Source organism: Piliocolobus tephrosceles, chromosome 18 (assembly GCF_002776525.5).
Source record: "Piliocolobus tephrosceles isolate RC106 chromosome 18, ASM277652v3, whole genome shotgun sequence".
NCBI lineage: Eukaryota > Metazoa > Chordata > Mammalia > Primates > Cercopithecidae > Piliocolobus > Piliocolobus tephrosceles.
The window spans coordinates 60,635,340-60,654,142 of record NC_045451.1 but is presented as its reverse complement, the minus strand read 5'-3'; the positions used below and the strand labels follow the sequence as shown (position 1 = coordinate 60,654,142).

At 41.1% G+C, this 18,803-nt stretch overlaps 1 protein-coding gene across 1 annotated transcript in view; it reads left to right on the top strand.

The window, feature by feature from the left end:
* GREB1L (GREB1 like retinoic acid receptor coactivator) overlaps nt 1-18,803 on the top strand; it is a 301,032-nt gene that overhangs the window by 139,656 nt on the left and 142,573 nt on the right. The window contains exons 3-4 of the mRNA XM_026456017.1: nt 15,753-15,918; nt 16,455-16,652. Of these exons, the coding sequence (XP_026311802.1) occupies nt 15,762-15,918; nt 16,455-16,652 (355 nt within the window). The 5' untranslated portion in view covers nt 15,753-15,761. The remainder of the gene's footprint in view (nt 1-15,752; nt 15,919-16,454; nt 16,653-18,803) is intronic.

Genomic DNA, 18,803 nt, shown 5'->3' with positions numbered 1-18,803 from the left:
CTTTGCAGGTTAAATAATTCAAATACATTTGTTCAGCCCCTAATTCACATCTGATTTTGGAAAAAGACAGCTATTTGGCAATAGTATTTAAGAAAAGCCATCAAGTTTTGCTGATTCTAAGGCACAATTTGATTTGCAGTGCTTTTTAGAAGTCAGTTTTAAACATACTTCTGTTTTACTGTAATTACTTTGCGAATTTATTTACCCCTCTTTGTACCCTTGTAATGCCTAGTCACTCAAATATATTACACAAGAGACCCTCTTTTTGGGTTTAGTGACCCACCATTATCAAAAACAAAACAAAGCCAAAAAAACAACCCGGAGAATTATTTAATATGTTATTATTACTAATTATATTTATCTGGCTTATGTTCATAGCCAACTTTGCAAACAACTTCTTTGGGATAATTAAATGGGGCTGGGTAAATAAGAGAAATTAGTTGAGTGTGAGGTGGAAAATATTTAGTTATCTGTGCCCTTCCCACTATTTAAAGCATCAGATGAAATTTAGAAAATTATTGTAGTATCTTTTGAAATTCTACTCTGCATTTGGGAAATTGGCAAGTTGTTTTTTGCCTCTGGTGTTTTATGCAGATTTTAATGATTGTTGTGATAAATCCCCAGAAGTTTGTTTTCAGAAACCATAGAGACTCTGAACTCTGAATGTGACAGCGTTGAAAGATGTGGTGAGCCACACGTTGGAAGCATTTCTTGTTATTTAATGTTTTCTGTTCTGGATTATTGACTGTTCTCCCTGTTGAAAAATTGGTCTCTGGTGACATGGTAGAGGTCACACGTTGCCTATTATTGTTTTGCTTCTTTGATCTTACACAAGGATTGCCTCTGGTAATTATACTAGTTCCAGAGAGTCTTGACAAGAGGTGTTTATTTTACAGAAGAATTTCTGGCATTTCAAGGAAGAAAGTAAAGATTTCCAGTGGTAACTTGTACTTCTTTGTTACAAAGGAAAAAATAGCATTGTAATCATGATAATTTTTTATCATTATTATGAAGTTAGTTGGCATAGTACAATAACTATTTCTAAAACAATTTAATATATATTGCATATCTGTAAGTATATTGGTAAAAAGGGTAAATTTTAGGATTAAGTTACTAGGGTTGGGTTTTTATTTGAATACCTAAAATACTTTTGACTTTACAAACCATCGAAAGAACTTCTTCCAGCCTGGCCAACATGGTGAAACCCTCTCTCTACTAAATAAATACAAAAATCAGCTGAGCGTGGTGGCACGCGCCTGTAATTCCAACTACTCAGGAGGCTGAGGCAGGAGAATCACTTGAACCCAGGAGGTGGAGGTTGCAGTGAGCCATGATTGCACCACTACACTCCAGCCTAGGCAGCAGAGCGAGACTCCATCTCAAAAAACAAAACAAAAACAAAACAAAACAAAACAAAAAAACAAAAAAGAAAAGAAAAAATAAATTTGTCCAAATTTCCAAATTTAAATGTACAAAACTATTAAAGGAGTTTAAAATTTTTGTCTTTTAATCTGTTTGCACTTTCTAAACATTCTCAGCAAGAAGGATGAATAAAAATGAAATAAAACACTTCTGTTTTGAATGCATGGTTAGTTAGCTTTGTGCTTTTATGGAATGTGCTTGGGAAGAGATGCGTCTTCAGACCTGTTTAATATATAATTGAATAAGACACAAAAGCTCAATTATCCATTTTTTTGTTACTCAGTTCCAGCATTAAACAAAATATATGTCCCCCAAAACTCACAATCTACTGGGGGAAGTTAGACAGATACTAGACCAAACTAACTATAATGGAGAGTGACAAATATCAATTTAAAAGAATAAATAAATGCTCAGAGAGCACAAAAGAGAGAGAACAAGAATATATAATCGTTTAATATTTTGGATTTGAGACTGAAAACACAGGCAGTGTGTTTGGTTTACTTGTCTAAGAGTCATACGTTATTCCCTCTCATCAGGCAATATTTTTAATAGAGAAAGAGCATGTAAGCAGAAATACAGTAACAAATAATTTTCTTATACAAAGAGTTTTGTCACTGTAAGAGACAGTCATAATCTATACAATCATTTTACAGATGAAGAAATTGAACTTGAGAGAGGTTGGGGACTTGTTCAAGATCACATCAGTAGGGACACAGCCAGGCCTCTTAGAACTTAAGAAATCTTTTATCTCTCAATCATTGTGCGTACTCTAGAGTTGTACTGTTCAGTATGACAGCTACTAGTCACGTGTAGCTATTTAAATTAATTACAGCTGGGCGCAGTGGCTCACGCCTGTAATTCCACACTTTGGGAGGCTGAGGCGGGTGGATTGCTTGAGGCCAAGGTTTCGAGACCAGCCTTGCCAGCATAGTGAAATCCCATCTCTACAAAAAATATGAAAATTAGTTGGGCAGGTGGCACATGCCTCTAATCTCAGGTACTTGGGAGGCTGAGGCATGATGCAAGGAGAATCGCTTGAGCCCCTGAGGTGGAGGTTGCAGTGAGCTGAGATCATGCCACTGCACTCCGGCCTGGGCAACAGAGTAAGACTCTGTGTCAAAAAAATAATAATAATTAATTACAACAAAATAAAATGGAAATTTTAGTTCCTTAGTCACACTGGCCACATTTTAAGTGTTCAGCTGTCACTTGTGGCTAGTGGCTACCATACTGCACAGTCCGGAATATGAACATTTTCATTATCTTAGAAAATTCTGTTGGGCAGTGCTGTTCTTGGTGTCAAAGGTCATCTCGTGAGTTGTATATATGATTGTACAATTTCTTTTTCTTTTTTTTTTTTTTTTGAGACGGAGTCTCGTTCTGTGGCCCAGGCTGGAGTGCAATGGCCATATCTCAACCCACTGCAAGCTCTGCCTCCCGGGTTCGAGCCATTCTCCTGCCTCAGCCTCCCGAGTAGCTGGGACTACAGGCGCCCGCCACCTCGCCCAGCTAGTTTTTTGTATTTTTTTTTTTTAGTAGAGACGGAGTTTCACCGTGTTAGCCAGGATGGTCTTGATCTTGTGACCTCGTGATCCACCCGTCTCAGCCTCCCAAAGTGCTGGGATTACAGGCTTGAGCTACTGAGCCCGGCTGATTGTACAATTTCTTAATAAATAAATTGTATATAGTGCCAAATAGCAGCCTTTGGAACTTTTACATTAATTGTTCCTAGAAACAAGGCTCCAGAATCTACTGTAGTGCCCAACTTCTATAAAGGAAAGAATGCATCTTACTTTTCTTCATATCCTCAGTGTGGCGTAATACTTTTTTTTTTTTCAATTTAAAAATAGTCGCTGCTGGCCGGGCGTGGTGGCTCATGCCTGTAATCCCAGGACTTTGGGAGGCCGAGGCAGGTGGATCACAAGGTCAGGAGGTCAAGACCATCCTGGCTTACATGGTGAAACCCTGTCTTTACTATAAATACAAAAAATTAACTGGGTGTGGTGGTGGGCGCCTGTAGACCCAGCTACTGGGGAGGCTGAGGCAGGAGAATCGTGTGAACATGGGAGGCGGAGCTTGCAGTGAGCCGAGATTGCACCACTGCACTCCAGCCTGGGCGACAGTGCGAGACTCCATCTCAAAAAAAAAAAAAAAAAAAAATAGGCGCTACTATGACTACCAACATTTTCTGCACTTTTTTTTCCTGTGCCAGGGATTATTATAAAAACTTATGGCTAGGCGCGGTGGCTCATGCCTGTAATCCCAGCACTTTGGGGGGCCGAGGTGGGCGGATCACAAGGTCAGGAGATGGGGACCATCCTGGCTAACACGGTGAAACCCCGTCTCTACTAAAAATACATAAAAAATTAGCCGGTGTCGTGGCGGGCGCCTGTAGTCCCAGCTACTCGGGAGGCTGAGGCAGGAGAATGGCGTGAACCCGGAAGGCAGAGGTTGCAGTGAGTTGAGATGGCGCCACAGCACTCCAGACTGGGTGACAGAGCGAGACTCCATCTCAAAAAAAAAAAAAAAAAAAAAAAAATTATTACTGTATGTAAAATCTCATGTATTTTCACAAAAATCTATGAAATTGAAAGTACTATCTCCATTTTATAGATGAAAGATTGAACAATTTGCCCAATATCATATTAGGAGTAGGTGGGTACAGGATTTGAATTAAGGTCATTGGACTCCTGAGTCAATGTAATTAATCCCTATGACAGTAGAATTTCTATAAATGCTGAGTGAATACTTGTTAAAATTTAGAAAGTGACATCTGTAAAGGAAAAAGTAATAGAAAACTAGGAAGTTATACAAATTTGTCTTTTTTTTTTTTTTTTTTTTTTTTTTTGAGACAGAGTCTCGCTCTGTTGTCCAGGCTGGAGTTCAGTGGCATGATCTCGGCTCACTGCAACCTCCGCCTCCCGGGTTCAGGCAGTTCTCTGCCTCAGTCTCCTGAGTAGCTGGGATTACAGGCGCCCGCCACCACGCCAGGCTAATTTTTGTATTTTTAGTATAGACGGGGTTTCACCATCTTGACTAGGCTGGTCTTGAACTCCTGACCTTGTGATTCACCTGCCTCACCCTCCCAAAGTGCTGGGATTACAGGCATGAGCCACCACTGCACCCAGCCCCAAATTTGTCTTTTTAGTACTACGCTTGACACATGAGATTTTGTTGCAATTTTTTTTGTTTTGTTTTTTAGCTCATCAGCTATCGTTAGTGTATTTTATGTGTGTCTCAGAACAGTTCTTCCAGTGTGGCCCAAGATGGCTTTGAATGCGACCCAACACAAATTTGTAAACTTTCTTAAAACATGATGAGATTTTTGCCAGGTGCAGTGGCTCATACCTGTAATCCCAGAACTTTGGGAGGCCGAGGCGGGTGCATCACCAGAGGTCTGGAGTTCAAGACCAGCCTGACCGATATGGAACAACGCCGTCTCTGCTAAAAATACAAAATTAGCTGAGCGTGGTGGCGGGCGCCTGTAATCCCAGGTAGTTGGGAGGCTGAGGCAGGAGAATCACTTGAACCCGGGAGGTGGAGGTTGCGGTGAGCCAAGATCACACCAAAACAACAACAACAAAAAATTATGAGTTTTTCTGGCTTTTTCTTTCTTTCTTTTTTTTTTTTTTTTCTTTTTTTAGCTCATCAGCTATTGTTAGTGTTAGTGTATTTTATGTGTGGCCCAAGGCATTTCTTCTTCTTTTAGTGTGGTCCAGGGAAGGCAAAAGATTGGACACCCCTGTTTTAGGGGGATGACTAAATTCTTGACACCCTTTGTCAGGAATGCTTCCTAGATGGTGAGTATGCTTCATATCGTCTCCACTGAGAAGGCACGCAGCATCTCACTGCCTCACTTTTAGTGATGCTAAGCTCATCCAGTGGGTTCAGGAGGTGACAGCGTGATCTCTCCATTATAAAGTTCCCCATCAACCTTCTGTCTCATGGTTTCACTTACTACCATTGCCTGCGTGAATTTTTCATTAGGGGTTACAAAGTGGTAATTTTATAATTCTGTCATTCCTTGCCCCCCTCCTTTTATTTTTTTTGAGACAGAGTTTTGCCCTTGTCACCTAGGCTGGAGTGCAGTGGTGCTGTCTTGGCTCACTGCAACTTCTGTGTCCCAGGTTCATGCGATTCTCCTGCCTCAGCCTCCGAGTAGTTGGGACTGCAGGTGCCTGCCACCATGCCTAGCTAATTTTTTGTATTTTTAGTACCGACAGAGTTTCACCGTGTTAGCCAGGATGGTCTCGATCTCCTGACCTCATGATCCACCCGCCTCGGCCTCCCGAAGTGCTGGGATTACAAGCGTGAGCCACTGTGCTTGGCCCTCTGTGACTATTTTTTAGCTGGAATTCTTTTGAAAAAATTCAAACTCTCAATAATCAGGACTATTTGGTTACTTGCAAGTACAGAAGGAGCAGAATAAATGCTTTGCTCTTTTCTGCTTGTAGTGCTCTGTTTTTGTCTTTCCAAAAGGAGCTCTTTTTCTCCTTTAGTAGCAAAATTAATTTGTGAATTTTTATATTTTAAATACGCTTCAGTCAGTTGGATCTATTCTCTTTTATGTTTGGTTTCTCTAATCTTTAGCCTATGGGAGCTCTTCAAGTAGTCTCCTATGTCTTTTAACATGTTTCATTAGTTCTTTTTTTTTTTTTTTTTTTTCCTTGTCACCCAGGCTGAATTTCAGTGGCACAATCCACAATCACAGTTCACTGCAGCCTCCACCTCTCAGGCTCAAAGAATTCTCATGCCTCAGCTTCCCGAGTAGCTGGGACCATAGGCACACACCACCACATGCCCAGTTAATTTTTGTTTTTGTAGAGACAGGGTTTTATCATGTTGCCCAGGCTGGTCTCAAACTCCTGGACTCAAGCCATCTGCCTGCCTTGGCATCCCAAATTGCTGGGATTACAAGTGAGAGCCACTGCACCCGGCCTTATTAGTTCTTGATAACCTTTGCTTTCTTGTTCAGATGTTTGAGGCTCATCTTGCATATTCCCTGCCCCAGACTTGGAACTGGTCATACCTTGAAAAAATCTTGATTCCTTTCAGTGTGGAAGGCATTAGGCCACTACAATCAGAGTATAGAAAGTGCTTATTAATAGTAATTGAATGTTATTGCTTCTCAGATTTTTCAGTAGACAAAGCTTAGAAATACTTATTTTAAAACTTTTTAAAAAATGAGTTATTACTTAGAATATGTACATCCCCACCTACCTGTACTACAGCTTACTTTGCTGTTAAAATCACACAACCTCAAATTAGTGTTTTAGATTCAGTTCTTTTTCTTTTAGCTTGTACATGATCTTTTTAAAAATCAGTTTTTCTTGTTCTTCCTTGTCATTTCCTTTGTAAAAATAGTTTTAAAAATTAATGTTTATTTGTTCCAGATAGTTGGTATTAAAAGAAACTTTTATCAAAACCGCAAGTGTAGTACTTGAAAATATATTTATACTTAGTCAAAAGGGGAACTTTTTTCTTCTTCTTTTTCTTTTTTTTTTTCTTTCCCCCACACAGGGTCTCATTTTGTCAGCCAGGCTGGAGTACAGTGTCATGATCATGGCTCACTGCAGCCTCAACTTCCTGGGCGCAAGCAGTTCTCCCACCTCAGCCTCCCGAGTAGCTGAGACTCCAGGCATGCGCCACCAATCTTGGATAATTTTTGATGTTAGGAGGTGTTTTGTTTTGTTTTGTTTTGTTTTTGAGACAGAGTCTCACTCTGTTGCCCAGGCTGGAATGCAGTGGCACGATCTTGGCTCACTGCAACCTCCACCTCCTGGGTTCAAGCGATTCTTCTGCCTCAACCTCTCAAGTAGCTGGGATTACAAGTACCCACTACCATGCTGGGCTAATTTTTGTATTTTTAGTAGAGACGGGTTTCACCATCTTGGCCAGGCTGATCTCGAACTTCTGACCTTGTGATTTGCCCACCTCAGCCTCCCAAAGTGCGGGATTACAGGTGTGAGCCACTGCGCCTGGCCCTGATGTGAGGAGTTTTTTAATAGAGAGGTAGGGTTATTTTGTTGTGATTTTTAAAATTGTTATTTGGCTTTGTGACTCTTAGGCTCATATCTTAAGTTAAAATTTCCTTTCCAGCCTGTTTTGCAACTGTTATATATAGAGATGAGGCCACATCAGCAAACAAACATTTTCTTTTCTGATTTTTTTCTTTGGCGGTCGGCAATTTTGTAGTACATTACGGAGTATCCATTTGCCCAACTGGGCCATCTTGGTCAGTGGTTTAGTAGCTTAATGGTCTAAGTGTTAAAGATATCACCTAAGAGAGCTGCCTCTGAGCCAAACTGATTTGGTTCTACCCTGTCTTACCTATTTCCTTGTAGATCGATCTTAGGCAAGTTCCTTAACTTCTCTAAGCCTCAGTTATCTTGAAAATGTGAGTAATAATAGTGCTTGCTCGGCACTTAGTAAGCTCTCCATGCTACTCTTGCAATCGTTGAAGGGATGCTTTCTTTCACATTTTTTGACAATAACTACCACCACCACCATCACCACCACCACCACCACCACCACCACCGTCACTACTACCAGTAATAATAACAACAACTACTATTATATTAACTGCCAGTAATGCCTGCCATTGTAACACATGCTTCACATACAACTTTAACTACAAGTCCAACTATATATTCTGAAATCAATGCTTTAATTGTAAAAAGTACTTGAGAGTTAAGGGAAAACTTTATCACTGAGGAGGGCATTTCTGTCTCTCTCTGCTGTATACTTTTTAAAATTTTCTTTGAGACAGAGTTTTGCTTTGTTGCCCAGGCTGGAGTGCAGTGATGTGATCTCAGCTCACTGCAACCTCTACTCCAGGGTTCAAGTGATTCTCCTGCCTCAGTCTCCCTAGTACCTGGGATTACAGGCGCCTGCTACCATGCCTGGCTATTTTTTGTGTTTGTAGTAGAGACGGGATTTTGCAATGTTGGCCAGGCTGGTCTCACGCTCCTGACCTCAGGTGATCTACCCACCTTGGCCTCCCGAAGTGCTGGAATTACAGGTCTGGGCCACTGCACCCGGCCTCTCTGCTATATACTTAATAAATACTATAGAAGTACAGTTTTAATAATAGAGTAATTATTAACTATGAAACATTTCACAAAAAGGAAATGAAAACATACAGATTAAGGAGTACTGTCCCTCAGAGTGCATTGCTACTCTTTTCCATTTTCAAAAGGCAAAAGAGAATTGAGGAGAGGCGTGGAAGCATTAGCAGGCAGTTATTTCCCAAGCTACTCTATTTTTTTTTTTCTTCCAACCTCTCTAGCCCCCCTTCCTAAAGTCACCAGAGATAGAGGCTACCTGTTTTACCCACATCCCCATTCTGCAATTTTTCTTTCTGTGGAAAAAGGGAAAAGGATAGAGCAGAAAGGCTGCAAACCACAATGTTGTGGTGGTTTGTAGTTGATCCAGTCTGCATTTTGAGCAATTAATTAGTAATGCAGAAAGACTTGCTCATATTTTTTACTGTCCTTTTCTTAGACATTTTCTCAAAGTCACAGAAGTGCTTGTTAGTATCTCAGAGGTCTGTAGTGCTATGACAAAATATTTAATATAGTTTGTCCTTTTGTAATTTTACAATAAAAAATATGGAAAGGCAATGTAATGAAGTCTTATAAACTTGATGTCAGCCAGATACATACAATACGTAAGTATATAGTGGAAACTACAAGGTGACTTTCTTTTTTTGTTTGTTTGTTTTTTTTGAGATGGAGTCTTGCTCTGTCACTCAGGCTGGAGTGCAGTGGCGGGATCTCAGCTCACTGCAAGCTCCGCCTCCTGGATTCACACCATTCTCCTGCCTCAGCCTCCTGAGTAGCTGGGACTACAGGCGTCTGCCACCATGCCTGGCTAATTTTTTTTTTCATTTTTAGTAGAGATGGGGTTTCACCGTTTTAGCAAGGATGGTCTTGATCTCCTGACCTCGTGATCCGCCCACCTTGGCCTCCTAAAGTGCTGGGATTACAGGCGTGAGCCACCACGCCTGGCCCTTTTATTTTTCATAATTATGTCTCACAATCTACAGAAGTGATGTGAGCTTTTTGGGCCTCTCATTTCTTTGTTTTTGCTGTTTTTTTTCCCTTAAAAATAGGCCATGTGCGGTGGCTCACGCCTGTAACCCCAGCACTTTGGGAAGCTGAGGTGGCGGGTGGATCACCTGGGGTCAGGAGATTGAAATCAGCCTGACCAACCTGGTGAAACCCTGTCTCTACTAAAAATACAAATATTAGCCATGCGTGGTGGCGGGTACCTGCAATCCCAGCTACCTGGGAGGCTGCGGCAGGAGAATCTACCTGGGAGGTAGAGGTTGCAGTGAGCCGAGATCGCACTCTTGCACTCCAGCCTGGACAATGAGAATGTAACTCCGTCTCAAGAAAAAATAGAGATAAGGTATCATTATGTTGCTGATCTCAAACTCCTGGTCTCAAGCAATCCTACCTCAGCCCCCCAAAATGATGGGATTACAGGCACAAGCCACCATGCCTGTCTAGAAGTCGCCTTTCTTTTTGCATTTGATGTAATGACTAGTTTTGAAAAGTATCTTTCTGTCTTCTACCTGAAGTCAGATTTATTCACATTGACTTCCAGTCAGGTATTAAACCATCTCAGGCATGGGGGCTCTTTGAGGTTTAGAGGAAACGGAGACTGGTGGATAATGCCAACAATTTCAGTGACCCTGAATACCATGGCATATGACATTTAGAATATATTACACAGATGTCCTTTGAACTCCAACCTTCTTTGGGTAGCATTGGGATATCAAGGGCAGAACTCCATAGTCAGCACTAAGGAAGTCTGAGGTCAGTTATGTAATTCTTTACATTACCATTATTTATTTATTTTTATGTTTATTTTTTATTTTATTTTATTTTTTGAGATGAAGTCTTGCTGTGTTGCCCAGGCTGGAGTGAAGCGGTGCCATCTCAACTCACTGCAACCTCAGGAGATTCTCCTGCCTCAGCCTTCAGAATAGCTGGGACTACAGGAGCAGGCCACCATGCCTGGTTAATTTTTTGTATTTTTAGTAGAGGCAGGGTTTTGCCATGTTAGCCAGGCTGTCTCAAACTCCTGACCTCAGGTGATCCGCCTGCCTCGGCCTCCCAAAGTGTGGGATTACAGGCATGAGCCACCGCACCTAGCCGCCATTATCATTTTTTAAATGCTCTGTTATGCTTTTATTTGGAATAGAGTCAGCTTTTATTCTACCAAGTCTCAGCAGGGAATAGATACTTCCCGTTGTCTTCATCTGAGTATTGCTAATGCTCTTGTAGGATTGTGTATGTCTTCTATAATGGTGAAACTCCATTGCCCATTTTAAAATTAATTTAGTTTTTTTTTTTTTAGGGACAGGATCTTGCTCTGTCACCCAGGCTGGAATGCAGTGGCACAATCATAGCTCACTGCAACCTCCAACTCCTGAGCTCAAGTGATCCTCCCTCCTTGGCCTTCTAAAGTGCTGGGATTTCAGGCATGAGCCACCAGGCCCAGCCTGATTTAATATTTTTATTCAGTGTGATATTTATCTGTCATTTATATATATATTCTGTCATATTACTCCTTAAACTATAAGTTGAAGAGATTGAGATTATGTGATTCTCCATATATAACTGGGTACTTTTTAAAATTAAACTAAAAAGACCTGTTGGAGAGTGTAGGTTTTCAAGATTTTCTTTTCTTTTTTTTTTTTCTGAAAGGAGTTTCAGTCTTCTTGCCAGGCTGGAGTGCAATGGTGCGATCTTGGCTCACCGCAACCTCCGCCTCCTGTGTTCAAGCAATTCTCCTGCCTCAGCCTCCCAAGTAGCTGGGATTACAGGCAGGTGGCACCACACCTGGCTAATTTTGTATTTTTAGTAGAGAGGGAGTTTCTCCATGTTGGTCAGGCTGGTCTCAAACTCCCGACCTCAGGTCGTCCACCCACCTTGTCCTCCCAAAGTACTGAGATTACAGGCATGAGCCACCACACCGAGAGGTTTTCAAGATTTTCAATGATGAAAGGAAGATAACTTGTTGGAGTGGTAATAGATTAAGAGGCGGCAATATTTCCAGACATTTGGTGCTCTAGAAAAAGGCTGAAAGTTCACTTTTGAAGTTATTTCATTGTTCACAGATAAGCGATCCCATGGTTAACTCTGTGCGAGTTCCTGGTCCTTTCCTCTCTTTAGCAAAGAAGAAAGGTGAAATGGTTGTTGGATTTCGACTTAGATGCATAAACTAGTGGCACAGCCTATTTCTCCTCCAACCTCCACCCTGTTTTGATCACGTGTGGTGCTGCTGAAAAGTAAATTACTTTTGAGCTTTAAAATTTTTTAATGTTGCTGGGCGCTGTGGCTCACACCTGTAATCCCAGCACTTTGGGAGGCTGAGGCGGGCGAATCACAAGGTCAGGAGTTCGAGACCATCCTGGCCAACATCGTGAAACCCCGCCTCTACTAAAAATACAAAAAAAAATTAGCTGGGCGTGGTGGCGGGCACCTGCAGCCCCAGCTACTCGGGAGGCTGAGGCAGGAGAATGGTGGGAACCCGGGAGGCAGAGCTTTCAGTGAGCGGAGATCATGCCACTGTACTCCAGCCTGGGTGACAAAGCAAGACTCTGTCTCAAAAAAAAAAAAAAAAAAAAAAAAGATTTTAATGTTTGTGTTGTATTGGTGGGGAGTCTTAGGAGCCTGGTCTAAAACTTGGTATTTCAGGAACATTTCAGTTGACAGACTTTGTTGATTTTCTTCTATTTCTTCATCTTTTAATTGGGTATTTTATATACATACACAATTTGTAATTGGATATTGTACATTTTGAGTATAAGCTTTTTGTTAAAAAGAAACCTGATAATTTAAAATCATGGCATTTTGGTTTTATTACCTATATGAGAAAAGTTGCCAAAATAGGACCCCGGCTTTTTCTCCAGATCATAGGAATCTCTAATAAAACTTTGACAAACCCAGCCACTCTGATGGAAATCAGTGCATACTACTCACTGCCACCAGGAATCATATCAGAAGTCTTGTTTGCTATGTAGAAGTAGCTCAGGGGCACCAACATCTTCCACAGAGCTTTAGTGTGTGAGTCTGGGAAACTTGAGATAGAGTTGTGGATTCCCATGCATCACCTCTTCTCTGCTCGTGAGTGGGCACAATGGGTGTTGGCACCCTTTCCTGATGAACACAGATGCATCCTCAGGGTTCTTCTCAACCAGTCTTCCAGGCATTCTCTCCAGGGAGTTAATCAGAGTTGGCATTCCAGATAAATTTTAAATTCTATCCCTCTCTTTGATAGAGGGGGGGCCTGAGATATTCTCAGAATTACCTGTCTTGAGGCCGGGCACAGTGGCTCAAGCCTGTAATCCCAGCACTTTGGGAGGCCGAGGCGGGCGGATCACAAGGTCAGGAGATGGAGACCATCCTGGCTAACACGGTGAAACCCCGTCTCTACTAAAAAATACAAAAAACCAGCTGGGCGAGGTGGCGGGCGCCTGTAGTCCCAGCTACTCGGGAGGCTGAGGCAGGAGAGTGGCGTAAACCCGGGAGGCGGAGCTTGCAGTGAGCTGAGATCCAGCCACTGCACTCCAGCCCAGGTGACAGAGCGAGACTCTGCCTCAAAAAAAAAAAAAAAAAAAAAAGAATTACCTGTCTTGAAATGAGATTTATCCAAGGTGAGGCTGTACAGTAAGAGTGCAGGCTTTGTCATCACATGGCTGGATCCTGAATCCTGGCTGTATCCCTTACTAGTTGAATGGTAGTGAACTGGTCACTTCGTGTCTTCAGGTTTTGGTTTTTGGTTTTGTTTTTTAATCTGTGAAGTGAAAAGAAGTCATACCTTCTTCAATACTGAGGATTAAATACAACCATTTTAATAAAGTGCTTAGTAGACTATCTAGCCCAATAGTTCTCAGACTGTTAGTATTACTACCCATTTATACTGTTAAAGATTATTGACCAGGTGTGGTGGCTCACACCTGTAATCACAGCACTTTGGCCGAGGCAGGTGGATCACGAGGTCAGGAGTTCAAGACCAGCCTGGCCGAGATGGTGAAACCCCATCTCTACTAAAAATACAATAATTAGCCAGGCACAGTGGCAGGTGCCTGTAATCCCAGCTACTCGGGAGGCTGAGGCAGGAGAATGGCTTGAACCCAGGCGACAGAGATTGTAGTAAACTGAGATTGCACCACTGCACTCCAGACTAGGCGACAGGGTGAGACTCCATCTCAAAAACAAAAGATTATTGAGGACCCCATAGAGTTTTTGTTTATTAAAAATTAAAACTGAAAATTTTTACAAATATATATTACTTTTAGAAATTATAATAAAACCCCACTATATATGAACATGGATAGCATATTTTATGAAAAATAATTGTATTTTCCAAAGACAAGTTAGTGAGTAGCTTATGTGCGTCTGCATTCAACCTGTTGCAATATCACACATCCTGCAGATTCTGGAAAATTCCACATACCTGTATGAGTGAATCAGAGTGAAAAAGACAAATAATATCCAAGTAATAGTTTGATGATATGCTCAGGAATGGACAGCTGACCCATTTCTAGCCAGAGATTCCAGGAAAAGTTTGCTGGGAAGTGGCATTCCATTCCAAATAAAAAGACCAAGGTTTCTAAAAAGAAGGCCTTTTGCCCTTTCGATTATTTGGAATGTAGACATGATGCCTTGGTTTGTCACAGCTATTTGGGGACAAGATCGAGAGTAAAAGTCCACACATTCAGGGTGATGGAGCAGAATGACAGGAAGAGCTCTGTTCTTGAGAGCACTGTTGAACAGCTGAACCAGCGCCTACAAGTCTTACGTACCAGCTTTGAACAAAAAAAATTTGTTTAAATAGTTTGAAATAGTTTTGGCTTGGTGTGGTGGCTCATGCCTATAATCCCAGCACTTTGGGAAGCCCAGGCAGGTGGATCACTTGAGGTCAGGAGTTCAAGACCAGCCTGGCCAACATAGGGAAACTGCATCTCTACTAAAAATATGAAAATTAGCCTGGTGTGCTGCCGTGTGCCTGTAGTCCCAGCTACTTGGGAGGCTGAGGAGAGTTGCTTGAACCTGGGAGGCAGAGATTGCAGTGAGACAAGATTGTGCCACTGCACTCCAGCCTGGGTAATAGAGTGAGAGACACTGTGTCTCAAAAAAATTAAAAAAAAAAAAAAAGCTTTGACTTCATGGACCATTGAAAGGGTAGGGTCTTGCCCCTCCACCCCCACCCCAGGACCCTTTGAGTATCATTAGTCTAGCCACTAATTAGCACCCAGTAAATTGTTGTTGTTGTTATTATTATAAATGGAATTTTTTTTTTTTTTTTTTTTTTGAGACAGTTTCGCTCTTGTCGTCCAGGCTGGAGTGCAGTGGCACAATCTTGGCTCACTGCAACCTCCGCCTCCCGGGTTCAAGCGATTCTCCTGCCTCATCTTCCTGAGTAGCTGGGACTACAGGCACATGCCACCATGCCTGGCTAATTTTTGTATTTTTAGTAGAGACAGGGTTTCACCATGTTAGCCAGGCTGGTCTCAATCTCCTGACCTCATGATCCACCCACTGCGGCCTCCCAAAGTGCTGGGATTCCAGGCGTGAGCCACTATGCCCAGCCTATACATGGAAATTTTTATAACCAGCAAGTACTATAGTACTATATAAATATTAGTGATGAGAAGTAAAGGTCATGGCTTCAAAGCTTTGTGCTATATACTTTCTTGAAGCGTCCCAAATAAGATTGTACTTCAGATGAAGCAAAAGAAACCACAGAGGTTTTCAAATACTAGTAATACATAAATGAATTATTCGAGTTGAAAAGGCTCAAGTCTTGCTTTCAGAAATTTAATTAAATACATAACCATAAAGCTTTCATTTTTTTTCCAGAAGAGAGGCTTTTTCCCCCATCTAGACTAATAGATATTTGTAAAGAAAAAATTCATTACTTACTCTGAAACCACTGATAGAGTTTCTAGGGAGTTATAGTAGCCTATAAAGGTGATATGGCCACATTGTTAACCAGGTTGGGATTCATGATTGACAGGTCAGTCTTGATTTACTGGTTGGAGAGCCTTGACTTAAGCATTTATTATTGTTATAGATGCAAAATTCCTTAAAGGGGCTTTTTGAGTTGGGCTTGGGCTGTAAAGACAAAAAGCACATGTGATATGATAACAAGTAACTTACACAAGCTGTCTTAAGATATCTGGGTAGTTCATATATTTCACATCTTAACAAGATATATGGACATAGTTTATATTAGCTCTACCTGTGCTTTGAGACATAGAACCTCTAATTATATCGATTTTATCCTTTCTTCTTTTTGTTGGGGATGGGTAGGTATAGATCATGGGGAATTCATATGCTGGGCAACTGAAATCTGCTCGATTTGAGGAAGCTCTCCACAACTCCATAGAAGCCTCCCTCAGATGTAGTAGTGTGGTACCGCGGCCAATTTTTTCCCAGCTATACCTGGACCCTGACCAGCATCCTTTCTCATCTGCAGGTAAGTTTCTCAATCACACGTATTTCTGGGTTCTTTCTTTTTTTTTTTTTTTTTGTTTCTTTAGATAGAATCTCCATCTGTCGCCCAGGCTGGAGTGCAGTGGCATGATCTTGGCTCACTGCAACCTCCGCCTCCTGGGTTCAAGCGATTCTCCTGCCTCAGCCTCCTGAGTGGCTGGGGCTACAGGCACACGCCACCAGGCCTGGCTAATTTTTTTTGTATTTTTATTAGAGACAGGGTTTCACCATGTTGGTCAGGCTGGTCTTGAACTCCTGACCTCCTAATCTGCCCGCCTCAGCCTCCCAAAGTGCTGTGATTACAGGAGTGAGCCACCGCGCCCGGTCACTGGACTCCTTTTTTAAAAAGTGGGATTCTTGTTTTAGAAGTGGGGATTCCAAATCCTGGGACCTCTGAGATAAATTGGCTAAATGTTAGAAAATGCTAGACTTCTTTTCTTCAATTATGTCTTTCAGAACTGTGCATTTTTCCATAAGTATCTTTTTGTTAAATCTGCTATGATTTATTCGTTTACCCAGATGTCAAACCCAAGGTGGAGGATCTGGACAAAGATTTGGTAAATCGCTACACTCAAAATGGAAGTCTGGATTTCTCTAACAATCTAACAGTTAATGAAATGGAAGACGATGAAGACGATGAAGAAATGTCTGATTCAAACAGTCCACCAATTCCCTATTCACAAAAACCTGCCCCAGAAGGATCTTGCACTACAGATGGTGGGTTTCAGTTTTGTTTTCTTTTTGCTATTTTCTCTCTAATATTATCTGACATATTTCTAATTATTACATGCGGTGCTCAAGGCTGGAAACTAGTAATTATGGCATGGAGAGGAATGAGAAATGATTATGCTCTCATTCACATTATCTCCTGTGACTTCACAACAGATGTCTGTAAGAAAGACAAGTATTATCATCTCATCTTATAGATAAAGAGACTGAAATTCACAGTTGTTGACTTTCCTGAGATGGTCTATTTAGAATTGCCTTTGCAATTCTTGACCTGCCTTTGCAAAGCCAGGTCAAGGCTTTTCCAGTATTCCAAGTACTTTCTACAAGAATGCTACTATTTTAGGACATTTTTTAGTGTTCCCTCTTCATACTTCTTTCTATTCCACCCCTGCCCTGCAGACAATCAGAGAGATATTAGATATTTCATATTTACTTTTTACATTTATTTTGAACACTTATCCAATATAGAGGATTAAAATATTTTATACATATTATAAATGTAAAAATTTATAGAGGATTAAAATGTGTATATTTTGATAATCCCTTTTTATTAGGGTCAACCTCCTCTTCCACCAAGCCTTAATACTTTGTAAGAAAATCCTAGTATAAAGCATTTCCAGTATTTCATGGTTTTGGTGATATCATAACTTAAATTACACTCTCTTCCCTCCATTTAATAATTTACTGTGCTATTTTCTGACCATCCCAGCCTAATTAATTCGTGAATAATACTTTGTCCAGATTAGCCAGAGTATTGTTCTTCTACCCAGAATGACTTGGACCTAGGATGATTTCAGCGCATGAACATTTTGGAGTAGGGGAAATGGAAGGAGAAGAAAAGGGATACAATTTCAGAACATTCCTCTTACAAAGCTTAAAGTGCAAATAATTAGAGAAAAACTAGAGGTTCAAATATGGAAAGCCAGAAAGCCCTGCTTGGGAGTTTTATTTTCTCTTGACTTTTTTTTTTTTGGACAATGTGATAAACAGTAAAGGAGTCAAAATCCCCTACCTAGGAGATGAGGAAATCTGAGTAATTCTCCTGGGAGCTTCTACGTGCCCAATTCACTAAAGATGGCCTCTAGCGATTAGTACTACGGCCCTGCCTGTAGCACATTATTCCTTATGAATTTGCTTATGATTGTTCAAACTTAATAAATATATATGGATTTATTCATTATTGACATAATACAGGCTTTTAAGCCTGTGAAGGTGTAGGAGGTGACTAGCATTATGTTTCGTCTTACTTGCTTTACATCCATCTTCATGCCTTTTATTTAATTGAGCTGTCAACTTGTTTATCAGGTAACAAACTGGAAGGTGAAATAGTGCTTAAAACGTTGTTGGATTCTCATTGAGAATCTTATGTGTGAGAGTTACATACAGTAAAATCTTTAGAGGATAATTTTCAAATATCTAATTTTATACCAAAAAATGGGAGAGAGGTTTCCATTTTTCCTGTGCCCTAGGTATGTTTTTAGTTTGCCTTGTAGGGTATCTGGCACTGGTGTTATTTATAAGCAGGTATGGAGAGCTGTTTACTACCCACCAAGGTATAATAAACTCTGTAATCTAGAGATAGCCAGTGTTTCTTAAACTTTAGAACATGAAAAAATGAGAGTATATGGGAAGGGTAATATTATTTTAAACATAAAGGAGGTGCAATTTTTTTTAACCGTCTCACTCAAGTTCAAGATTTAGATTCCAAGACAATTAAAAAACACTAGTCCTACACTTAGATTCCTATATCAGCTACTTTCAGTTCTTAGGATTCATGTCCATTTTTTTCCCCTTTTAATTCACCTTGGGGAAGGCACAGACAGCTTTTTTTTTTTTTTTTTGGAGACGGAGTCTCACTCTGTGGCCCAGGGTGGAGTGCGGTGGCACGACCTCACCTCACCGTAGCCTCCACCTCCCGGCTTCAAGCAGTTCTCTGCCTCAGCCTCCCAAGTTGCTGGGATTACAGGCGCCCACCACCACACCTGGCTAATTTTTGTATTTTTAGTAGAGACGGGGTTTCACCATCTTGACCAGGCTGGTCTTGAGCTCGTGACCTCCTTGGCTCCTAAAGTGTTGTGATTACAGGCGTGAACCACTGTGCCCGGCCAGTAGCTCTTTTTTTTTTTTTTTTTTTTTTTT